The following is a 26,361-nucleotide window of genomic DNA, read 5'->3' as shown; positions in this document are numbered from 1 at the left end:
CGAGTTGCTCATAGTTCACATCTGTGGACGGAGGCAAAACCTTTCAGCAGGGACATACATGGGTTCTGCCGGCGTGCTAAAGCCTTTTGTTCTCTTTTTTGGCTGTGACCTGCGGCTTGGGTGATCTTAGTTCCTTAACTAGGCATTGACCCTGGGCTGTCAGGAGTGAAAGTGTGGAGTCCTGGCCACTGGACCACCAGGGAGTTCCCCTGAAGTGTGGTTTGAATTGCCCATGAAGTGAGCAAGATTACACAGTTTGTTCTGTAGTGACCATACCTCTCAGGACTACATGGTGTAATGCACTTAAGCATGGGAAAATTCTTTTAAAGGCACTGACAGTCTTATCCTCTAAATTTTCTCCCAGTTTCTTCACCCAGTTTCAAAATCATAAGAGTTATCTTTCTACTTCACCTTCTTCATGTTACACTGTCTTCTCTAAGCATTGGTCCAACTCACATTTTCGTCTTTCTTTTGCCCCAATCATAGCTTAAAAAACTGTGCCATATCCCAAAGTTTAGCTAATTTGTATGTGTGCTTATGGGATGGTCAGAAAGCTACCATGTAGGTCCGTGAGTTTTTTCTTAGACTGAGTTCTTCAGAGGGTTTCCCTTTTCTTACCCACCCAACCCCCAAATTATTCGACTTTGTGGACAGAGTTTAATTTTTTTTTTAGAGTATGTCTTTTTTTCTTGAATTTCCCTTCCTTTTTCTATTGAATTTCTTTTTTCTTTCATTAATTTTTTAATTAAAAAAATTTTTTTGGTCCATGTGCTCATATCTCCTTTCAGAATCTCTCTCCCTAAAGCCTCATGCCCATGACTGACATGGCATCACAGACTCGGAGGAAATGGATCACTCTCTCCTAATGGCTTGTTCATTTCTACAGTCACAACCACGTCTCTGCTGGTCAGGATTAGTTCAGGAGAGCACGTCTCTTCACTCAACACTCTCTGACAGAGCACAGAATACAAAGAATTCAGCAAACAGCAAGACACCTGAGAGATGTCCACATAGACATCTGACCTCTGCCATCCCTGGTGTCTTTTTGCTCCACTAGTGTTGATATCTTTCTTTTGTTAAAAAAAACAAAAACAAAACCTTCTACTGAGGAAGAAGGTGATGTGGAGGATAAAGCCCTCATAACTGGCTACTAAATCTGGCTTCATTCCAGAATCATATAGGTAACTTGTTTTAAAAATATATTCATAGACCCTAGACCCCACCCCAGCCCCACTCAGTCAAAATCCCCAGGGATCCCAATAGAGCAAATCCTGCATTAGCCTCAGTTTAGCAGCTGGGGCCACTGTCTGCAGCCCACTTCCATCACGCCAGCACGTTTCATCCTCACTTCAAAGCTCTCTCCTGGGAAGTCGTAAGGATTATAATAGGTGTCTTCTTAGCATATACCTTCAAGGGCTGTTCTGTGTTTCTCTTTCAATAGGGCTTACTTTTTCACTGCTACAGCCAAAGCTGTACAGAGTCAGGCATACATTATATGCTTTGATTCACTAAGGCTCACTGATACTATTATATTTATCTCAGTCCATTAAAATGTCAGATTCACTTTACAGTGTGTGAATTCTGATTCTAAACTTCCTCCCAACCTTCTTTATTTGGCACCTTTGCCACTATCATCTTCCATTACATCATTTCAACATTCTTTCTAATGCCTTCCCTTTCCACTTATGTCCATTTCAGGTCTTCTCAATTATGTCAGTGACTTCTGTCAAATGTATTTCCCTGTAGCCTTTATAAGATTCACTTCATCCCTTGCCAAATCCTCTTTGTGATGTCATCTTCTTCCCCAGATGTTTATATCATTGCTTTTTGCACCTCCATGTCCTCCTTGCAGTGACAAAATAGTGCACTGCTGATGAAAAGCATCCTTGAGAACGTCACTGATGTCCCTCAGCCTTCCAGTCCTACACTCATGTTTTCCAGGTTTGCAGCCTGAGCAGTATTTTCTGTAACTACAACTCCGCAGCATCAGGCCCACGTGCCTGATGTAATTATAATTAGTTAAGGAATACTGTGGGCTTTCCAGGTGGCTCAGAGGTAAAGAATCTGCCTGTCAGTGCAGGAGACACAGGAGACATGGGTTCAATCCCTGGGTCAGGAAGATCCTCTGGAAATGGTAACTTGCTCCAGTGTTGTTGCCTGGGAAATTCCATGGACAGAGGAGCCTGGTGGGCTAGTCCGTGGGGTCACAAAGAGTTGAAGACAACGGAGCAACTGAGCACAGAAAAGAATACTAGCTGTTTTAGGAGAACTCAGAGGTGCTCAGACGCTCAGTACAACACAAGTTTGCTTCTCAGTCACGTTAGAGACCAATTCAGGTGCTCCTCTGCTTCCATATAGTGGTTCAGGAATGCAGACAAAAGGGAGTTGCATTTGGGGAAGCCACATAGCTCTCTCTGTCACACACGTTGATGGATGTCTTATAAATAAAGAGATCAATGTTCTCATAAATTTGAGAAATTCTGAATCAGACAATGCAACAGGATCTGTTTTGTTCTGTTTTTGCTGTAGTACTTCCTCAGGCTTTTACTGCCCTAAATATGCATTGGTCACTTATTTATCCACTCATTCAGTCACTCAAATATATTTTAGACACATAGGCTGTGGAAATACAACTGTTTTAGCATCAGTTTTCCTTGTTTTCATGAAGCAGACAGATGTTAATCAATTTATTATTACTACTGTTGTTGTTTAGTCACTAAGTCATGTCTGCCTCTTTGAGACCCCATGGACTATAGCCCGCCAGGCTCTTCTGCCATGGGATTCTCCAGGCAAAATATACTGAAGTGGATACTGACGTTCTCCTTCAGAGGATTTTCCCAATCCAGGGATTGAACCTGCGTCTCTTGCATTGGCAGGCAGATTCTTTACCACCAGGGAAGCCCTTAGTCAGTTTGCAACAGTATACAAATTTAGTCACAAGTTGTGTTAAATGCTATCAGGGATATTATCCGGGAGTCCTGAGGAAGAGTAAATGGACAAGGTGTTGCAGAGCTGGAGGCTTCAGTAAGGGAAGTTGTGGTTGAGGACCTGTCAAAGGCAAACAGAGCCAGACACTTTAAAGTGGAAAGGACAGGTTTCAATCAGTAATCAGCTCTTGCAAGAGGGAAGCAGGTCCAGCATGAACTGAACTCAACTTCAGCTTGTACAGAGATGACCAGGTGTTTCAAACGGAGAATGAGGGAGTTGGGAGGGAACCAGCAGGGCCTCGGGCAGAGTCAGGGAAATGGGAAATTACCGAGGATTGGACAGGGGAGTGTGATGAAGCCACTGTGTGTGTGTCTGGAGGCAGTAAGGATTCTCTCTTCCCACAGAGACTGGGAAACAAGGGCCCTGTCCTTCCTGGTGGTTTCATTTCACAGGAATGAGTTTTAGATTTTAAGAAAGATGCTCTGAGTTGTAGGAGACACATACATATCTCAAAAGAACAAGAGACGGATTCATAATTATAAGCCCTTTTTAGTAAGTGCTCCAAAAAAGGGTAGTCAGGGGCCTGGAACAGGTGTTGGTTGGAACAAATAGTAAACCCTTTAGGTGGCCTTGAACTTTCTCAGGCAGGCTCCTTAAGTGGGGCGCTGGGGCCATCCAGAGTATGTGACCTTGAGCTGTCAGAAACTATGTTAGTGTTTAAATCTTTTAATTTGAGAAGAATACGTGGATGAAATCGTTTGTGCTGAGACTCTGTAATCTTTATAAAGGCCAAGGTTGAGGCTTAGTTGGGAGGAAGGCTCCAAGGAGCCTGGCTCCAGTGGGGTTGAGAAGAACCTCTGTCAGAACTGAAAGTCACAGCGGGGCTGAGGCCGAGGGTGAGGCTCCCAGGGGGCAGGGGCCTGTAGGTTAGAGCCCTTGCACACATGTGCAGAATTTTGGTGGCCGTCTAAGAGTAGCAAAAGATCTTTCCAGAGTGTGAGCAGAGAGACAGCATGCTGGATTGGCACTTCGGAAGACTCTGGCTCAGAGAATGAATGGGAGGGAGGTAAGGGGAACTCTGGAGGTTCAGGAAGTGGATTGCTGCTGTCCAGGTGAGGGGTGGTGGGTTCCTGCCAGGGCCATGGAGGGAGAACCTAACAGAGGGTTTGAGAGCATCTGGAGGTGAAATAGGTGAAATCGGCAGAACTGGGTGAACACTGCATCCAGTGTGGGTGGTAACACAGCGTGGAAAAGAAAGATTTCTGGATGTAGCCTGATGGCATTGCAGGCGAGGGCACCCCAGCTCCACCTCCGCCCCCTCCTCCCTCTTTCCTCCACCCCATCCTCCCTTCCCCCTTTCCCCTCCCCACCCCAAGAGGCCAGTGCCTCCCCTAGGAAGAAGCCCTCTGGGGGCACCCCAGGCAGCGTTCTGTCTTTGCCTAGAATTCTTATTAACATCTATTGGCCACTCCTAATTCACAGAACATTCTTAGGGAAACATTATTCTAGAGATGTTTTCTTTTTTTCTTTCTACTTTTATTTTCATGTTGCTGCTGCTGCTAAGTTGCTTTAGTTTTGTCCAACTCTGTGCGACCCCACAGACCGCATCCCACCAGGTTCCCCCATCCCTGGGATTCTTCAGGCAAGAACACTGGAGTGGGTTGCCATTTCCTTCTCTAACAAAGAAGCAAAATGTTTAAGTTCATGAGAAATGAGGAAATTCTCCTTCACATCTAAGATGTCTCTTTTGAGAATTGCAGTAATCATAACTCAACATTTTAAATCAGCTATGCTCCAATAAAAACTTAAAAGAATTACAGTAATCAGTGTCTACTCTGTGCCGAGTACTCTCATAGACATCTTCATGATAGCTATTGCTTATCTTCAGGATAGTTTAGCAATTGGGTATCAGTGTGGTCATTTATAGACAGGAGAACTGTAGGCTCTGGAGTCCCCCTGGTTCAAAGCTTGGCTCTTTCTCACTAGTTCTGAGCTTGGGCATAAAATTTATCCTCTCATTTCCTTGGTTTCCTCATGTATTAAATGGAAGGAATACTTGCACCTACTTATAAAGTTGTTATAAGAGTAAATAAAAACAATCTGAGTTCTCCAGAAATGCTCATTGTTCCTCCCCCATGTTCCTTCCTCAGAGAAGGTAGCTCCTGCTTGGCCATTCAGACCCTTCCTCCTACCTTTCAGAGTGTTGTTTCTCCATTTCTTGGAAATGTCATCTCCCTTCCTCATGACCCGTTGGTTATGAGTGGCTGCTCCTCATTCCCAAGGTCTTCTCTCTCAGACACAGCCTGGGTCTGTTTGGCTCCAGAGTTCAGAGTTTGTTCTCTTTCTCTTCCAAGTTCCCTTACTCCACCATCCAGTTCTTGGGAGGACTTTGATTTCTTTTATCCTTTTAAAGAATTTGCATCCTTGCTAATAAGCAGAGTATCCACAGATGTCTGTGTTTGCATCACTGCTCATCACATGAAGACACAGCTGGTTCTGTACAGGTCTCAGAAACAGTGACCTCCGTTACCAAATTTTTTGGTTTAAAGATAAACCACAGTTGGAGACGGCTCCATCTCTGCTCTTTCTGTTGTTCTTGGGGAGTTCCCTGGAATTTGAACAGCTCATGCCAGCCCTCTTCTATCTGCAGACTCTTGTGGATGTTAATAATAAACTAAGATTTAGTAACTCCTCTATTACTCATTCAGCAGAGGATGTGTTGCAGGTGCCCAGGCTCCAGTCATCTTGACACCTGTTCAGTTTGGTATAGTATAAACTCTGGAGCCAGTTGCGTGGGTTTGAACCAGATTTCACCCATAACTAGTCAGGGAATGTTGAGCAAATTATTTAACTTCTAAGTGGCTCACTTTCCCCATCTGTAAAATGGGATAAAAGAGTTTTATATATAAAGAGACAGGCACATAGTAAACACTTAAATAATGTCATATTAGCCTCATCAAACATACCTAACCTTAGTTAGGTTAAATAGGTGACATCTTAAATAGGTGTCATATTTGCCTCAGCAAATATACCTAACTTTAGTTAGGTATAGTGTGCAGCATGCAAGCTATTTCACTTCAGTTGTGTCCAACTCTTTGTGACCCCATGGACTGTAGCCCACCAAGCTCCTCTGTCCATGGGATTTCCCAGGCAAGAATGCTGGACTGGGTTGCCATTCCCTTCTGCAAGGGATTTTCCTGACTTAAGGATTGAACACATGTCTCTTATATCTCTTGCATTGACGGGTGGGTTCTTTACCACTAGCACCACCTAGGAAGTCCAGTTAGGTATAGAGAAATTCCTAAATAGAGAGCATTTAATTCTTTAGGAGCTGAGATATAATTAATGGTTCATTTCTCAAGACATTTAATTTTTTTCTTGTTTTCTGTCTATAGCCTGCTTCACTAATGCATTTTGACAATTCTCACAAAGGATAAATGAGAAAGTCAACATTTTGGTCCACTTATTTCACTCCAAGCTCTATTAAGAAATGTAATGAAGAAAATGTCAATTCCATTGACTAACAGGAGTTTTGGGTGTTATCACTGTAACTTAAAAAATTATTTTTATTACTCTCTGTTATCACAGAGAATAAGGACTTTACTGTTTTTTTTTTTTAAATTTAAGAATTCTTATTTTTAAAACTAATTGCCAATGAAGGAAACAAGAGCAGTTCTTCTTGAGTTGTTGATGCCTTTCAAAATGTTGAATTACTTCTCTATACCTCAGTTTCCAGAGCTCTAAAATGGAGATAACAATACTATCTGCATTATAGGGCTGCTGGAATTTTAAAGTAGGTAATACATGGGGCTTCCCTGGTGGTCCAGTGGATGCGAATCTGCCTGCTGATGCAGGGGACACAGGTTTGATCCCTTATCCTGGAAAATCCCACATGGCTCAGAGCAACTAAAGCCTGTCAGCCACAACTACTGGTCATGTGTACCTACAACCCATGCTCCACAACAAGAGCTACCACAATGAGACCCCTGAGCACCACAACTAGAGAGTAGTCCCTCTCACCACATCTAGAGAAAGCCTATGAGCAGCAACAAAGATCCAGCACCGCCATAAATGAATAAATTTTAAAAATCATATGACCTTAGACAATTATCGCTTCTCAATTCTCTCATTTAATAAGCTTGGAAACTTAACTAGAAGAGTTAAAAGAAAAAACTAAAAAATGAAGACTGGCTCAGTGGGTAAAGAACCTGCCTGTAGGAGATGTCAGAGATAATGGGTTCGATTCCTGGGTTGGGAAGATTCCCTGGAGTAGGGCATGGTAACCCACTCCAGTATTCTTGCCTGGAGAATCCCATGGACAGAGGAGTCTGGGGGGCTACAGTCCATGAGGTCGCAAAGAGTTGGACATGATTGAAGTGATTGAGCCCCCCCAAAATTAGATAATACATGGAAAGGACTTAGAATGATACTCAGCATAGAGTAAGTGCTAATAAATATTATTATTTTTTTAACATAAACCCAATTTTATGGATAATTTGTTGTTCTAAAACATTTTGCGGTAAATGAAAAGCTACAGTATCCAAAACAGCCTTCTGAATGTGACTAGCTTAGATTGGCCCTATGTTGAAAGTAGGGCTTCCCTTCTCTGGCCTCTCAGATTTCCTCCCGAAGCCACAGGGATTGGGTGTTATCTGAATCTAAGAGTAGGGTAGTTAAAATCCCTTTTCTGGCCAAAGAAAAGCAGAGAAGTAGAGGAGATGGTATGTGGTAGCAGCAGCATGTCTGCACCGACTCTATTATCATGGCACCTCCTTAAACACATCCTGGGCAGATGAGTCATGCTTCCTGGAACTGTCTGTTAGAGGAAGTTTGCTTCTAGGATGGCTGGCATGTTGCTTAGAATTCAGAGATAAGCTATTTCAATTCTAAGGACAACCGCTATTCAAAACCACACATAAAAAGTGAAAACAGTGTGTGAAATATTTTAATTGAGGACTCTCTACCAGATAGGAATCTAGCATTGGACAGAGCAGGATCTGGATTCAAAGGAGTTTAGAATGAAGTGTATCCATTGGTTAATTAAGCCAAATACTTTGTACTGTCATTAAGTATAACAAGAAGCATTTTAGAAGACTTTGAAGACTCCATGGTTGCCCAAGTAAAATGTGATTTTTTTAATTACAAATTTAAAAGGAGAGATGTTTATCTCAGTATGACCAAAATCTCTTTCCTTAAAAAATGCTGATCATTTCTCACCATCCCTCACAATGAAGAATTTTCATGTAATTGCATTACTTTGCTGCCGTTAATGAGGCAAACACACTAGGCTTCAAAAGAGAGCCTTTGCTCTCAGATTCAAAAGAAATTGTGTTTTCCCTCTCACTATCCTCTCAAACATGAAGGACAGGATCAGGATATATAATAATCAACCCTACCAATAATTTCCACACTACCTGGAAGCCAGTGAAAATTTCTTTAGATGCTCAAAACTTGAAAGTGCTCTTTGCACACTTCCTTTCCCGGTGGTCCTCAGCTCACTTTGCTCCTCAGACCACAGGCATCAAGTGCATGCATGTAAGGCCCCTTCCACCATCCAGCAGGCACATGGCATGGAGGAGAAGGTGTCGATCAGAAGGCTGAATCCAAAAGTTAGGAGTTGCTGTGAATTTTGACTAATTACACTGATTGACTACTTTTTACAATGAGGAAAGTTTTCCACCTGCAACATTTCAGAATTTTGTCAAAAATGACATATTTAAAAAAAATTTTTTATTAATGGCTGTGCTGGGTCTCTGTCGCTGAAAGCGGGCTCTCTATTTGCAGCCAGCAGGGGCTACTTGCCATTGTAGTCTGCGGTGGCTTCAGTTGTAGAGCAAGGCTCCAGGTGCATAGGCTCAGGAGCTGCAGCTCATGGGCTAGTTGCCCCAGTGCATGTGGGATCGTCCCAGACCAGGGATCAGATGTCCCCTGCATTGGCAGGTGGATTCTTAGCAATTGTGCCGCTGTGCTGTGCTTAGTCGCTCAGTCGTGTCTGACTCTGTGTGACCCCATGGACTGTAGCCCACCAGGCTCCTCTGTCCATGGGATTCTCCAGACCAGAATACTGGAATGGGTTGCCTTTCCCTTCTCCAGGGGGTCTTCCCAACCCAGGGATCAAACTCAGGTCTCCTGCATTGCAGGTGAAATCTTTGCCATCTGAGTCACCAGGGAAACCCAAAAATACTGGAGTGGGTAGCCTATCCCTTCTCCAGGGGATCTTCCCGACCCAGGAATAGAACCGGAGTCTCCTGCATTGCAGGCAGACTCTTAACCAGCTAAGCTACCTGGGAAGCCCCTTAACTATTGTAACACCAAGCAAGTCCAAAAGTGACATCTTTACCCTTCAGTTTTTACATGGACTTGTTTATTGAACAAGCTTTCTTACTTATTGAACAAGCTTTCTTTTCTCCCCGTTCCTCAATTGGAGAAGAGTGTGTGGCTGTGCTCTGGGTCCTTCCAGCTCCAGCTTCTATGGTTTCATGTTGCGCTATAGTTATCTCCCTGTTTCTGAGTCCATCTGTAGCAGATGGTGAGGCTCTTAGGAGGCAGAATAATTTTTTTAAACGTTGAATGCATCACAATAGTATAGCTGGCAGAGGAAAGGCTGTGGTTCATGGAACTAAATGTTCATCGTACACACTGGGGAGAACATACTTGACTTTCAAAGCATTTCACATCCCACTGTGGAGGGAATTAGGTGCTTATTGGTCCATCAGTGACTATCAGAATTTATGTTAGTAAGAGCTCTTTAGTCCCTGAACAACTGAAAGGATGCTTTTTTTTAAATACAGAATTAGTCTAATTAATAACAAAAGCCTAGTTATGATTTTACAAAGGAAGCATTAGGGACAAAATATGGTTTTAAATTAATGCTGAAGATTACCTTATATAATAACATTTTAATGGGCTAATTTTCAGGGATAATCTTGAGATACATGAAAAAGATTATAGAGACAGACAGTACAATATTTTTAGTAGACCAGCTGGGTATCTGAGAACCTAAAAGGGTATGAAATTCTGAGCCTGGAAAAATATTACCAATACATATCTACCTTGCTATGTCAATAGGGTCCCAGAGATAATACTTTAAAAAATAAACTTATCTGATCACATAGGAATACAGTCATTGCAGACAGTTTGGAAAATATAGAAAAACCTAGATAAAATAAAAATAGCACAAATTATATCACTACTGATAATATTTGGTGACATTTACTTACTAAAGTCCCTCCCTATTTTATTTTAAAATTCAAAGAGGATCATTTTGTACATACTATTCTTTTTTTTTTTTTTTTGCATTTTTAAAACTTTTTATTTTATATTGGAATCCAGCTGATTAACACCATTGTGATGGTTTCAGGTGGACAGTGAAGGACTCAGCCTTATACACATGTATCCATTCTCCCCCCAGCCCCCTTCCATCCAGGCTGCCCGGTAACACTGACTAGAGTGCCCCGTGTAAGGCAGAGGGTTATCCATTTTAAATACAGCAATGTGTACATGTTGATCCCAAACTCCCTAATTATCCCTTCCCCCATTCTTCCTCCCTCCATCCTAAGTTCTGTACTATTATTCTTTAATGAATTTTTAAACATGTAACAGTAGCTTGCGAATGTTTCTCCTTGTTATTTATTACACCACATCATTTGCAACATTAAATGTTTCATCATCACAATACAACTACCCATTTTCCTTGAGAAACACTTAGAATCTTTACAAATGTCCACTATTATAAACAGTGCTGAGATAAAATGTCTTTGTAGTTAAACATTTGCATGCATCCATGATTAAACAATGGTTAAAAAAAACAGGCAAACAAACCAACCCAAATCAGCCTTGGTGGCATCTAAAATAAGTAATATGTAGAAAGCAGAAATAAATATCCATGCACTATTTAAGAGAGGACAGCAACTAGCCACCACATGGAAAGGTGACCTTATGGTCTGTATTGGAGTCCAACCTTTAATTCAGAGCGACACAAAATAATTCCAAATGTGGGCTTTCAGTGGGTTTCTTGGTCTCATGCAAAGCTCAGGGTTGTGAGTCACTGTTTAATTTTAGACAGGTACCTCATGCTTCCTGCCCCACCCTACAGCACATGGCGATGGCTTTTCCTGTGCCTGGTGGGAAGGGGGGAGTAGGGGGCGGGCAAGATATGCCTCTGTACCAACTGCACTGTGCCCACCCTTGTGTCCCCTGCTGGAGCCTTCACCCCCACCCCGCCACCCCCCGGGGTGTCACAGAGCCAGCGGTGCTCTGCTTATGCATGTTTATTTAAGCATCTGTCTAGTTTATCTTCCATAACTGGATTGCATTTTTACCACACCACCCCCCTCCCCCGCCTCCCTGCCCAGGCTCTTGCCATCCATAGTGGGGGCCTTTTACCCTCCTAGATGAATCTTGCTTGGCAGTTTCTTCTGTTCTTACAAGAACGTCTCAAAGCCTTTCAGATTTAAAGTAAACGCTGAAAGTTCCAAGTTTATCCAGATTTGCATGTAAACTTGGGCAACAGTGTTCTCAGTAACTGTTCTAACAAAGCAGCTCCCATAGTTCCTGGTACAGTTGATGCTGGGGTGGGGAAAATCTGAAGAGGTGCTCCAAGAATTCAGCAGTTCCTGCTCCTCTCTGGAGCTCCAGTAGCCAAGCAGCCGGAGCTGCAGGCTGACCAGACGGAAAGTGGGGTGGAGGCTGCAACAGGAAAAAAACACACTTATTTTGCTATCCAGTGGTTGCTCCCTGATCTGTCACCAGGGCAGCCTTGACAGATTGCCCAATGTTCTCTTCGCCACCAGCCCTGTGATGAACCACTACCTCCCTCCACCCACACATTCCACGCTTTCAGACTCCCCCACTGTATGATCTGCACTGAGCTCTGCACCCCACATGGCAGGGATGGCCTCAGTCTACACACAAAACCGGGTTGTCATAGCAACACCCTGCCCGCCATGGCCCTCCATCTCCTCCCAAGTGATTCATTGATTTCTTGCTTCCCTGTCTGGTCTGCCAGGGATGATTTCTGAGAAATATTTTACATGAGTCAGTTCAAATTCTTTCTACCCATCATATTATTTTCTGTCAAAGTTATTTCCGGTAGAGTTTCTTTAGAAGCAATGTTGGTTCCCTTTGCCACTGACCAAGAGTTAGAATAATGTTTGAGTCCATATGCCAGGACTCATACCCAACCTGTTATATGGCTCTTTTGGTTTGCTAGCCACAACAGCCCTGAGACAAGTACCATTAAGAGGCCAAGTTTGCAAAGAACTCTTAGCTTATGGAGGTTAAGTAATTTTCACAAGTTTATGTTCTAAGTGAATTTTAGAGCTAGACTGGACTTTGAGTCTCGAGCCCAACACTGACCATATTCAGCTCAGTTCAGTCGCTCAGTCATGTGTGACTCTTTGCAACCCCAGGGACTGCAACACGCCAGGCTTCCCTGTGTATTCTGGCCACCTCTTCTTAATATCTTCTGCTTCCTCTAGGGCCATACCGTTTCTGTCCTTTATTGTGTACTCTGATGTGTTCCTGCAGTACAATCACTGTCCTGCTCTCAACTGAAATATAATCTTCTACTAGTGACCTTGACTTTCTTTTTTTTTTTTTTTTTTTTGACCTTGACTTTCAAAAGCCACTCTATGAACTCACTGAGTGTAGTTCTCAGAAATTTAACTATCTTCTTTACATTGACCAGAAGTTTTCTTCTCTAAAAATATTAGGAACTCTCTACTACACCTAGAATTCTCCCTCATAGCAGATGAATTATTTTAACTACATGCTAAACTCTAAAGGATAAAGTTCTTTTGGAGTTTTTAAAGATTTGTAATAGGAAATGGACCAAATTTTTTTCCAGAAATGTTTGCATATTTTAATGATATCTTCCCAAAGAAGCTCTTGATTTAATTTCTTTATATGAGCTATATTTAATTATTCTTAAAATTAATGCTCCATTATAAAAATTTTTTTCTTCCGGAAAAATTTCAAGTAAATAAAGAAAACAGTACTTAGAAAAGTATGAACTAGCTGCCAATCTGTAATAGAGAGGGCTTCCTTGGTAGCTCAGTGGTAAAGAATCTGCCTGCAATGCAGGAGACCCGGGTTTGATCCCTGGGTTGGGAAGATCCCCTGAAGAAGGGAATGGCAACCCACTCCAGTATTCTTGCCTGGAGCATCCCATGGACAGAGGAGCCTGGCAGGCTAAGTCCATGGGGTCACAAAGAGTCGAACGTGACTGAGCAACTAACACTTCGCTTCACTTCTATGATAGAAAGGGTTGAGTTTTAGTTGTTATTCACTGTCATTCTAAAATGAGTTTAGACTAGAAGTCTGTCTGTACATCCCAAGCTGAGATAGGAGTTAGTTATAATTTCATTCATTAAGATCACAAATTTTCAAAATCATCAAAGACTTTAGCAACAAAGCGGTGCTTGAAAACTACATTTCTTTTCTGAGCATCTTACAGTTCATAAGGTTGATTCACACTGAGGGAGCAGGTGACACTAGCTGACATTCCATCAGGCTTGAGTTCCAGTGATTCATAAAGTACCTACAGAAACCTTAATCTTACAAAAATCTCACTCTGTCAGTGGTGAGTCTTTGGTTTTCTGTCTTCCATTTGTATGCATGAATCCATACTATTTTGGAGTCCACAGATCATTTTATGTTGCAACCATAGTCTGAAATCTCTAATGGTCTCATCAGCCATGCAAGCACCAAATCATCAAACCCACGCAAAGGAAGTAGATAGAAGTTGGTAAATGTGGCTTAGGCAAGAGATTTCCTTCCTCTTTGAGTGTCTTAAGAGTGGTTGAGATATTTCATGCTGGCGTGGAGGGTGGAAGATCTAAAACACAAAAATCCTAAATGAATCTTCTCCTTAAGAGAACAGCTGATAAGATTCTACACAGGAGGTTTTGTACATACACAGATCCACATGTGAAGATACATTAAATGGCAACTTGAAAACATGAGCAGCATTTTAAGTATTAAAAAAAAAACAAACCAACCCAAACCTTTATTTTTTTTAAAATTTATTTATTTATTTATTTTTTCAGTGGGTTTTGTCATACATTGACACGAACCAGCAATAGATTTACACGTATTCCCCATCCCGATCCCCCCTCCCACCTCCCTCTCCACCCGATTCCTCTGGGTCTTCCCAGTGCACCAGGCCCGAGCACTTGTCTCATGCATCCCACCTGGGCTGGTGACCTGTTTCACCATAGATAATATACATGCTGTTCTTTCGAAACATCCCACCCTCACCTTCTCCCACAGAGTTCAAAAGTCTGTTCTGTATTTCTGTGTCTCTTTTTCTGTTTTGCATATAGGGTTATCGTTACCATCTTTCTAAATTCCATATATATGTGTTAGTATGCTGTAATGTTCTTTATCTTTCTGGCTTACTTCACTCTGTATAATGGGCTCCAGTTTCATCCATCTCATTAGAACTGGTTCAAATGAATTCTTTTTAACGGCTGAGTAATATTCCATGGTGTATATGTACCACAGCTTCCTTATCCATTCATCTGCTGATGGGCATCTAGGTTGCTTCCATGTCCTGGCTATTATAAACAGTGCTGCGATGAACATTGGGGTGCACGTGTCTCTTTCAGATCTGGTTTCCTCAGTGTGTATGCCCAGAAGTGGGATTGCTGGGTCATATGGCAGTTCTATTTCCAGTTTTTTAAGAAAATCTCCACACTGTTTTCCATAGCGGCTGTACTAGTTTGCATTCCCACCAACAGTGTAAGAGGGTTCCCTTTTCTCCACACCCTCTCCAGCATTTATTGCTTGTAGACTTTTGGATAGCAGCCATCCTGACTGGTGTGTAATGGTACCTCATTGTGGTTTTGATTTGCATTTCTCTGATAATGAGTGATGTTGAGCATCTTTTCATGTGTTTGTTAGCCGTCTGTATGTCTTCCTTGGAGAAATGTCTGTTTAGTTCTTTGGCCCATTTTTTGATTGGGTCATTTATTTTTCTGGAATTGAGCTTCCACGAACTTATGGACACCTTATCTTTGACAAAGGAGGCAAGGATATACAATGGAAAAAAGACAACCTCTTTAACAAGTGGTGCTGGGAAAGCTGGTCAACCACTTGTAAAAGAATGAAACTAGAACACTTTCTAACACCATACACAAAAATAAACTCAAAATGGATTAAAGATCTAAATGTAAGACCAGAAACTATAAAACTCCTAGAGGAGAACATAGGCAAAACACTCTCCGACATAAACCACAGCAAGATCCTCTATGACCCACCTCCCAGAATATTGGAAATAAAAGCAAAACTAAACAAATGGGACCTAATGAAACTTAAAAGCTTTTGCACAACAAAGGAAACTATAAGTAAGGTGAAAAGACAGCCCTCAGATTGGGAGAAAATAATAGCAAATGAAGAAACAGACAAAGGATTAATCTCAAAAATATACAAGCAACTCTTGAAGCTCAATTCCAACCCAAACCTTTAAACACAGTTGTACAAATTTGACCTTCATATTCAAAGTAAGAATGTCAATCTTTTACTTCTTAATTTCTACAAGTTTTCTTTCTATGGACACAAGTCCAACCTCAAATACTGTTCAGAAGGAGTAAATCTTGAAGCTTTCTAAAAGCAGAGGAGCTGGTACCCTTCGCAGGACCGAGCTGCGTGCTGGCCAGTAGTCCCAATGAGTCACAGCTGGAATGTCCTGTGGTTAAGATTCTGCTCTGAAAACAAAATCAGGAGCAGCAGGCACCAACTGGTTTCCATGGTAACCAGTATTTGTGTACTTTGAGAAATGACTGTTCCTTTTTGTGTGGTAAATTTACGCGGGAATGAATTGTTGAGGTGACGTTAGCCATCTGTGTGAGAATAAATAAAAAGCCCCTGATTTAATTAAGTGTAAACCTTAGAAGGATATAAAATTAGGGATATGGGATTTTTCTTCTAGAGAGATTTTGTTCTACACTAATTAATTTATTTGACATTATATTTAAGCATTTTCATCAATGTCTATTTGATGCTTATTTTGATGTATCAGTCTCTCCCCTCCAAGGGCAAAAAGAAACTAATTGTTATTCATCACTGTTCCTCTCAAACCCCCTCCCTTTGCCCCCACCCCCCAATTCCATTCACAGTGTGTTATTTAAGAACCACTGGGATTCAGGGGCTCTCCTTCAATGAAGTAATCCCATCCGGAAGGAAGAAAAAAAAATCCCCTCCAAGTCATGTGAAAATGTCACATTTCTTAACCTTGCGGAGCTAGGAGGCGAAAACACTACACTGATTCTGACCTTGAAGAATCTCAAATACGGTTCCTAACAACGTCACCTAGTGTTTCAGAAGATCCGTGAAGTTCAGGGTGACTGTGGTCCTAGAGAAATCTTACCTCGTTTTGCTGGATAAAGATGAAGTAATTAAAGTTTTGGTCACTGCACTAAAAGTTCAAAATGAGTCTTTTGGAGTGGAGAACAGTGGAGTGTTTTCTGGCTTATCATGCCTCGGCTTGGGAACAGCATGTTTATTTTTGTATTAATTAGTTTTGAATTGGAATTCATATACTAGGTTTAATAAAAGAACTCTGTGGCTGAAATAAATACCCTACAGTGAAGCAGCAGTTTAGGAGTAAACAGGTTGCAACACAGACTCCTCCCCTACCTCCACCTCCTGCAGTGGATGGAGGGGTCGAGATGGGAGGTGAAGGGCTGTTTTTGTTTCCTCTTCTTTTTATGTGGCTTTCTTCTTTCTCTCATTTTTACCCCCTCTTTTGACTTCTGTCAATCATCTACAACCTTAGAAGCTTGATCATAAATACACATATTCAAAGCAGCAGTATTTAAAAAATTAAAAGGAAGATGAAGGGATAAGACTGAAAGATAAACCCCATCTTTATCATTTGTATAAAATGCTTAGGTTTGTACCTAAGGGTGAGTGAGTGAGTGAGTGCAATTGTGGGGGAAGTGGTTGCAATTCTTCACTTAAGCTATATCGGGAATCTGCCCTGGACAAAGCCCTATGCTGGGCTTTGTGGGGATTTGAAAGGTGATCTGGGGTCTACAGAAACTTGAAATCAGTAGGGGAGACGGGCACACATCTCTATCACCAGAATGTGATGATTTCCACAAAGAAGCACAAATGAAAAGCTTAGGGATTTCAAAGGAAAGCTCATTTATGACTGTCTACAGGGATTAGGGAAGGCTTCATGGAGGGGATTTGTAGAATTTGATTATGAAGTTTTCTATGCTTGGGTCAATATGTTTCAAACGGTATTTTCTATCATAACATTTCAGCTAATAAAAATAATTTTGTCAGTATGGAATTTGTCGAATCCAGATGCTACATTTACATACAAATACATACAATTACACATACACTCACACAGACATGCACATGTGTGTACTCTCCAAGGGAAGAATAAAGCAAGCCCGTGATCAGACATTTTCCGTTTTATTGTAACAGGCAGCACATCGCAAGGGTAAGTGGAACAAAGTGTTTAATGTGGACACTAGGGGATGAAAAGAAAATACAATGTTCTGAGTCCTAAGGAAGCAAATCTTTGTGGATTATCATTATTTTTTCCTGATTGAAGAGAGAGAGATGGCAGAAAGTTTTTTTATTTTTTAGTTTGGAGATGTATCTAATGAAATTAAGCAGATAAAGTGTACACAACAGAGTATATGAACACCTCAGTGGGAAAATGGGCAAAGACCTCAGCAGAAAAGTTCCAAAAGAAGAAAAAGAAATGCATAAGAATCATGAAAAAAGTCCCAATCCCGAAGTTAACAAATTCAGACAACTACAAACAGAAAACAAATTTGCACTATTAGCCCCAATTTTAATAATAATTTTAGTCAAAATTGCCAAAGTTGTACTGCAAGAAATATTTCCATAAACTTCTGGTGGGAGAATAAATTTGTGTAAAATTTCTGGTGAGAAATTTAATAATACATATCTAGAGCCATGAAAGATCCTGTTCTTTTGATTCACTCCCTTTAGAGGAATCTTTCCTAAAAGAAATTTAAACTATCAAACAAAGATTTATATTTATTTGCCCTCAAATTGGAAATATCTTAAGTGAACAATTGGAGAAGAAAATGGCAACCCACTCCAGTATTCTGGCCGGGCAAGAATACTGGAGTGGGTTGCCATTTAGCCTGATAGGCTAAAGTCCATGGGGTTGCAAATAGTCCGACCTGACCAAGCAAGTAGCACTATCTAAGTGAACAATAGCAGAATTGTAATGTAAATACAGCATATTAGCGGTATGTATGCCACTCTTAAAAATGTTTACATAGCCTATTTAGTGACAACCTTAGTGAAAAACGGGGAACACAATTAAATGTGTAGCCCAAATTGATACACACATATTCACACATTTCCTTGCACACAGATGTACATGTATATATACAAACAAATGAAAAAAATGTTGGTAAGAGAAGCTTCTGGTACTAACAAAATATTAACAATGGTTCACTTTCAGTGGGATTAATTTTTGTTATTTTCCTTTCAGAACTTTCTAAACTGTCTGATTGTTTATGGTTAGTATTTATTTTTAAAACTTACAGTTGTAATACTGTTATTCATCTAGCATCTCTTACATGTGATTCATATGTGAACCTATCTCATCCAGGCCAGCATTTCTGTCTTCTGTGCCTGGATTATACCTTGGAGGGACCTCTCTCTGCATATAATTATCTATTTTTAATTCCTGGACTCAGCCCACCTCAGTAGATTGACCCTTAACTTTTGAACCAAGAAACAGCTTTAGCTGCATGCGTGGACTTTGCTCTTCAGGCTGCTGTTTTCTCTCTGATTTCAGCTCTATGATGGCCCACAGCGGATGAAGCGCTTCTGTGGAACAGACGTTCCACCTTCAGGGAGCACCACTGGCTCCACGTTTCATGTGCTGTTTTATACGGATGGAGTTGGTCACCAAGAGAAAGGATTTCAGATGCAGTGGTTCATCCAAGGTAAGCTGCCCCCCCAACCCCCTGCTGATCTCAGTCATATTTGGTAGTTGCTCTTTGACCAAGCATCGTTCCCTTTTCAATTCCACGTTTGAAAACAATTCCATCCACCAAAAGTGGAACATGAATGGTGCCAGGCTTCAGAAAGTTTACTCAGACATTGGTGGCTCTTGGAGAATGGAATCCTCTTGGGGTTAAGACAGGAAGTGAAGTCCAAGTGGACAGGATTTGGGTATCCGCTTTAGGAGGTGGGAGCATCAGGAAGTTTCAAGGGGTGAAGACCTGAACCTCGTTGTGGCAAGTAGACCACAGGGCGCGATGGAGTCTCTCAGGAGAGTGCAGCAGAATGAGATTTAAGACTCACCTTGACACTGATCAGAGAAGGAGTGACAGGGAAAGGAAGGAAGGAGTGAGAGCCAGAGAGAGTAGGCGGGTGAGGGGGAGGATTGGGCTGTGAGGGGACCGAGCAGGAAGCCTGAGCCTCTGATGCACCAAGCCAAGGACAGGCCCTGTGCTTGAGGAGGGCACCTGAGAGCCTCCTGCAAGCTGGCGGTTCTGAAAGCTGGCAGGCATCATCACTCCTGTGAAGATGCAAATTTGTTTTAGACACAAGTTCTGAAACTTCTAGACTAAGCTCATGTGACCCAGTGAAGAGGGAGAGGTCCTCAGGGCAGTGCTTCTCAGAACGTGGTCCCCCAAGGCAGTGTCTCGTAGGATCTGCGAGAAATATTGACCCATCCCGCAGATGCTGAATAACAGACTATGAGGGAAACCCAATAGTCTATGTCTTAACTAGTGTCCCTGGTGAGTACATTGGAGGACCACAGTCCTAGAGTGACCCAGACCTGAAAATGTAGTCCTTGTGATTATTTCATGAGCAGTTCTCAGCCAAGGGCATAGGGCTCCCTTGTATGATTCAGTCAATCTGAGAGAGAAGTAGAGTGGCCCTGTTACGCTGGGGATCACACACAGACATCCTAAGCTGTGGTCCCACTGTCATAAACAGTGTGAGCCCAGATTGAGAGCACCCAAAGGTGTGTTGAGGGTTTTTAACATCATGGAGCATTAATTATATGCTCCGCAACACTCAGTTCAGTTCAGTCGCTCATTCGTGTCCGTCTCTGCGACCCCATGGACTCCAGCACGCCGAGCTTCCCTGTCCATCACCAACTCCCGGAGCTTGCTCAAACTCATGTCCATTAAGTCGGTGATACCACCCAACCATCTCATCCTCTGTCATCCCTTTCTCCTCCTGCCTTCAATCTTTCCAAGCATCAGGGGCTTTTAGAACTTAAGAACTGTGTCAGTTCTTAGCATCATGTGGTCAAAGTATTGGAGTTTCAGCTTCAACATCAGTCCTTCCAATGAATATTCAGGACTGATTTCCTTTAGAATTGACTGGTTGGCTTTCCTTGCAGTCCAAGGGACTTTCAAGAGTCTTCTCCAAAACCACAGTTCAAAAGCATCAATTCTTCTGTGCTCAGCTTTCTTTGGAGTGCAACTCTCACATCCATACATGACTACTGGGAAATCCAGAGCTTTGACTAGATGAACCTTTGTTGGCAATTAATGTCTGCTTTTTAATATGCTGTCTAGGTTGGTCATAACTTTTCTTCCAAGGAGCTAGCGTCTTTTAATTTCATGGCTGCAGTCACCATCTACAGTGATTTTGGAGCCGAAGAAAATAAAGTCTGTCACTGTTTCCATTGTTTCCCCATCTGTTTGCCATGAGGTGATAGGACTGGATGCCATGATCTTAAGTTTTTTGAATGTTGAGTTTTAAGCCAATATTTTCACTCTCCTCTTCACTTTCATCAAGAGGCTCTTTAGTTCTTTGCTTTCTGCCATAAGGATGGTGTCATCTGTGTATTTGAGGTTACTGATAAATCTCCTGGCAATCTTGATTCCAGCTTGTGCTTCATCCAGCCCAGCATTTTGCATGATGTACTCTGAATATAAGTTAAAGAAAAAAAGAAAGAAAGAAAGTGAAGTCACTCAGTCGTGTCCGACTCTTTGGGACCCCATGGACTATCGCCTACCAGGCTCCTCCATCCATGGGATTTTCCAGGCAAGAGTACTGGAGTGGGTTGCCATTTCCTTCTCCAGGGGATCTTCCTGACCCAGGGATTGAACCCAGGTCTCCTGCATTGGAGGCAGACGATTTACAGTCTGAGCCACCAGTGGAGAGTAAGTTAAATAAGCAAGGTGACAATATAAGCCTTGACAAACTCCTTTCCCAATTTGGAACCAGTCCATTGTTCCACATCTGGTTCTAACTATTGCTTCTTGACCTGCATACAAATTTCTCAGGAGGCAGCTAAGATGATCTGGTATCCCATCTCTTTAAGGATTTTCCAGTTTGTTGTGATCCACACAGTCAAAGGCTTTGGTGTAGTCCATAAAGCAGAAGTAAGTGTTTTTCTGGAATTCTCTTGCTTTTTCGATCATCCATCGGATGTTGGCAACCCATCCTTTGCCTTTTCTAATCCAGCTTGAGCATCTGGAAGTTCACAGTTCACATACTGTTGAAGCCTTGCTTGGAAATTTTGAGTATTACTTTGCTAGTGTGTGAGATGAGTGCAATTGTGCGGTAGTTTGAGCATTCTTTAGCATTGCCTTTCTTTGCGATTGGAATGAAACTGACCCTTTCCAGTCCTGTGGCCACTGCTGAGTTTTCCAAATTTGCTGGCATATCGAGTACAGTACTTTAACAGCATCATCTTTTAGGATTTGAAATAGCTCAGCTGGAATTCTATCACCTCCACTAGCTTTGTTTGTAGTGATGCTTTCAAAGGCCCACTTGACTCTGCATTCCAGAATGTCTGGCTCTAGGGGAGTGATCACACCATTGTGTTTATCTGGGTCATGAAGATCTTTTTTATATAGTTTTTATAGTTCTTCTGTGTATTCTGGCCACCTCTTCTTAATATCTTCTGCTTATATTAGGTCCATACCATTTCACACACAACTGAAGATCTCTATTATATACTCAAGAGTGTAAGGTGTTCTGTTATTGTGAACTGGAGATTGAGATAAGAATGGGAGTTTTGGGGCTTCCCTAGTGGCTCAGGTGATAAAAAATTCGCCTGCAATGCAGGAGTCCCAGGTTCGACCCCTGGGTCAGGAAGATCCCCTGCAGAAAGGAATGCCAACCCACTCCACTCTTCTTGCCTGGAGAATTCCATGGAGAGAGGAGCCTGGTGGGTTACAGTCCATGGGATTGCAAAGATTCAGACGTGACTGAGTGACTAACACACAAACACACATGGGTCAGTATTTTAAAATATTTGATGGTAAGCCACAGTATAATTGAAATATAGATTATGAATTCCCAAGCACATGAGCTGTGATAATTAAGCTTGTGAAAGTTCTGCATTGTCCTCTTCCTCAAGATTTAACCTTGGAATGTCAATTTTTTTGATCTATTAAATGAAGGGCCTGAATTGATGCATCTTTGTAGTACAGTCCATCTTTAGTATTCTGTGATTCAGAAATAGGGTGACTCAAATGCCTGACTCAAAGGGATCTAGAGACAGTGTGGAAATACCTAGAAGAAATATGGAAAATCTTGGAACATGACCCAGATTTTTCAAGGACAAGGGGTATTTTCCAGAACAGTGTTTCTCAAACTTCCTTGTGGATATGCATCACTGGAGATCTTGCTAAGAAACAGATTCTGATGTACGTGCTGAGGTAAGGCCCATGAATCTGCAGTTTTGAGAAGTTCATAGGTGATGCTGATGGGATATCTCTGTAGACCATACTTGGAAAGTTTTCTCTTCTTTAATCTCTGAAGCAGTCTCTGAAGCAGTGAGGTTCTTCCTCACTGGGACCCCAGCTCTTATCCTTCCAACACTGAGGCAGAAAGTGGAAAGTAAGAAGTGCCACTCACAAGGCTCAGGGATACGGTCCTCAGCCCGAGATACGTGGCATTGGGATTACCTGGAAGTTTTCCTGAGCACCAGTGCATGGGTTCCAATATGCAGTGATGGGATTCCATTGATCTGCAGTGGGACCTTGACTATCCTTAATTATCAAAAGCTCCCTAAGGAATTCTGCCATGCAGCTAGGATGGACAATTTTAGGAGCAGTAATTTGTTTTGCTGGCAATATCCTTTTCTTCAGTAGACTGCTTCCTCTCCCCTCCTGGCTGTTATAGCCATACCAGCCCAGGGCCACACTAAGGAGTGTGACTTCATGGTCATTATTGGCTCCACTGCATAACTACATCACTAAGACCACACCAAGGAAGATGATTTAATGGATAACTTTGGGTACACTGGATGACTGTGTCATGGGTTCCTCCAGTCAGTGTCCTAGGCATGGCTGAATCCTCTCCTGAAAGCTTTGGGTTTTGGTTGGGAAAAGCTTTTTCTTCCAGGTCCATTTGGAACCTGTCTTCATTAGGGAGAGTCAAAGACAGCCTCTGTCTGTTCTCTTTTCCTGTTTATTTTTTCAAAACTTACTCCCAATGGCTGAAAACTTGCTAGGCTTGGAATCAGAGTTCGGCAATATTTCGTAAAGCAATATTCTGCCAGATGGGACCAGAACTGAACAATTTTTTTCTAAACTCTGTGTTGCCCACTAGATATAAATTATGCTTGGGAAGAACTTTCTAGAAGGGGAACTGTTAGTGATATAGTTCTGTGCAAAATTAACTGTCATATTCAGTAGCTACACAGCCCTGAGTTTATACTCTGCATCTGAACTAGGTCCTTAATTCAAGGCAGCCCAAGAAGAGGGGACAACAGGAACCACAAGGGTCAGGAAGGAGGTCTCTGATGGAGGAGGTTCCCTCACTTCTCACCCACTGCTGGTAAATTGAAGACATAGATCTGGTTTTTAGTCATCCATGTGTTCCTTCCACAGATATTAAGGAACTGTTTGGGGCCAGATGCTGTGCTAGGGCTGGGGACCCTGTGTGACTCCTACCCGCAGGCCTGGGTCCTACTCTCAGAAGTAGCCATCTAGCAAATAAATGCACAAATCTATATAATATCAGCTGTGTGATGATGCCCCGGGAGCACACAAAAGGGGATTTGATGTGCACAGGAGGCTAGTGTTTGAGGGCAGGACGTTTGAACTAAAACCTAAGACTAAGCAGGAGTTAAGCAGGCAAAGAGGAGAAGGGGAAGGGTTCCCAGCAGAAGAAGGACCATGTGGTGGGAGGGAGCAGGGTCAGGGTGAGGGGCCCACAGGCCAGTGCAGCTGGAGTCCAGTTTCACAGGGAACTGTGCTGGGGGCGCTGGAGAGTGAAGCAGTTGCTTTGGGTACCCCACTGTTAGGGGCTCGGGCCACATAGGGGTCATACCGTCTCTTTCCTGCAAACCCTTCTGATGTCAGATAAATTTCTTTGTATGCATCTTTTTTGGGGAGATTATCTGGACACTGAAGCATTTATGACCTTGAAGTATCACATGTACTTACAAAGAAAAAAAAATGACTCACATCTAACCATGTTCACTTGAAATAATGTTAGTTTTCAGTTCTTTGTTTTTCTTGTAACTTAAAAAATTTTATACAGTTTTTGAAGGTTACTTTCATTTACAGTTATTACAAAATATTGGCTGTATTTCCCATGTTGTACAGTGTATCTTTGAGTCTATTTTACACACAGTAGTTTGGTACCTTCCCCCCGCCCCCACCCCATATTGCCCTATTCCTTCCCTCCCTCCCCACCAGTAACCACTAGAGTTTGGTTCCTAGTTCTAGTAACACTAGATAGAGTTTGTTTCCTCTGACTGTGTGTCTGCTTCTATTTTGTTGTTGTTGTATTCACTAGTGTGTCGTATTTTTTGTATTCCGCATGTAAGCAGTATCACGCAGTATTTGTCTTTGACTTCAAAGAGATGACTTTTGAGTAGGATCTGGAAGCACTGAAACAATGTGGCATGTTGTGGGATTTTAATATAAAATAAAATGCAAAATGCAGAGAAATAAATGTAAAACAAGTACAAGAGCCAAACAATACAATTAAAAGTGAACCTCAATTTTTTAAAGTACAGTAGAAATATTCCTGAATGTGTATGTGTGTGCGTGCACGTGTGTCCATGGATCTGAGCACAGCCCCCTCGGATCTCCATCTCAGGGCCCAGGACACCCAGGGTGACGCTGGCTGGGAAGCTGTTCTTGCTCACCTGATCAAAGCAACTGCTTCTTCCCACTAGAATCAAATCTCCTTTCAGGCCTCTTTCCCCGCCCACTCTCTCCTAAATGATGCAGTGAGAACTCCAAAACCCTCTTCATCAGGAGCTCAGAATCGGCAGTAGCATCATTTCCTGACCATGGCTGCTGGAGGAGAATCCCCGTGCACGTCATTCATGTGGCCCACTAATCCATAAACCCGCTCTCAAAATGTACCTCTGTGTGGCCCACACAAATCTTCTATTTGTTCTGAGAAAATGGGCCCCCAATCCGGGCTTTCTCTGTGGGCGCATCTTTAAAGTGGCACTGTGAGCCCTCCCTTTCTGCAAACCATCAAAGAGAATCCCACTCTGCAAAGAAAGAAATGGCCACAGTTGCACTGCCTGGCTAAACGGTCCACAGTATTCAGCGCTGACAGCATTGTCCGGGGGCTGCATTCGGCCCAGAGGCCTGCGTCTGGGTTGCTGAAGGAAATACAGAACCTTCTGAGCACTGTGTGAATAGGGCCCCCCAGGCCAGCTGTGCACACCCCCTCACCGGCTCTGGTCACCCCTCCCAGGGGCCGTCTTTCACTTGGCAATGGAATCCGGCAAACAAACAAGGTCAAGGAGCTTTGTGAGTGAAAGAGTGACATTTGCCAAGGGAGAACCGCCCCACCCCCCCAACTGGGAGCAGCAGAGGAAGGGCGAAGGGCACGGATGGGAGGTGATGTCACCCTGCGCTCTCACAAAGGGGAGCCTGGCCTTTTCTTTGCAGAGACAGATGACATCAGCCTCTTGAATGGTGGCTGTTTCCATTTTATCATCTTTTTAGCTAGTAACAAGATTTCTCGAGCCTTGAGGGTTTTTCAGAAATTGGCTGGAGGTTTATAAAAGCCGTATCCTGATCCTGCAAGACTGGCTTTATTTGAATGTGAGCCAGCGCCTTCTTGACCACCTGTGGACATGCAGAACTGTGTCAAAGCGCTTCTAAAAAATGCATTTTGAGAGTCCTGGCCAAGAACCTCCTTGAGGTCAGCCATGTTTCTTATAAACCTTCCCTCTGTTCTTTCCCTCAGGAAGTCATTTCAATAGTCTTTGTTATTGTTGGTCTTTCAGGGGAATTCTTCTAATTTGTCATTTTTATTCCTTTTGTGACTTAGACTTTGTGGGCTGGAGTTTCTGGGAAGCTCACCCTTTGAAGACAAAGGTTTTATCTTTTGTAATTCTGTTAGCCATTGGCCTTACAGGCGAGTGCTGGGCAATTGACCTGAGAGTGTGGGACCCAATAAACTGGGCTCTGTGAGTAGATCCATGGGTCTCCTTCCAAAGACTAGGCAGTTTGTGGTTTTGCATCATGTGGT

At 42.5% G+C, this 26,361-nt stretch overlaps 1 protein-coding gene across 4 annotated transcripts in view; it reads left to right on the top strand.

Moving 5' to 3' along the window:
* CUBN (cubilin) overlaps positions 1 to 26,361 on the top strand; it is a 281,074-nt gene that overhangs the window by 99,118 nt on the left and 155,595 nt on the right. For all 4 annotated transcript variants that reach the window (XM_043478782.1, XM_043478781.1, XM_043478780.1 and 1 more), the window contains one exon: positions 18,728 to 18,878. In XM_043478782.1, the coding sequence (XP_043334717.1) occupies positions 18,728 to 18,878 (151 nt within the window). The remainder of the gene's footprint in view (positions 1 to 18,727; positions 18,879 to 26,361) is intronic.

Source organism: Cervus canadensis, chromosome 10 (genome assembly GCF_019320065.1).
Source record: "Cervus canadensis isolate Bull #8, Minnesota chromosome 10, ASM1932006v1, whole genome shotgun sequence".
Lineage (NCBI taxonomy): Eukaryota > Metazoa > Chordata > Mammalia > Artiodactyla > Cervidae > Cervus > Cervus canadensis.
This window is presented reverse-complemented; position numbering and strand designations above follow the sequence as displayed.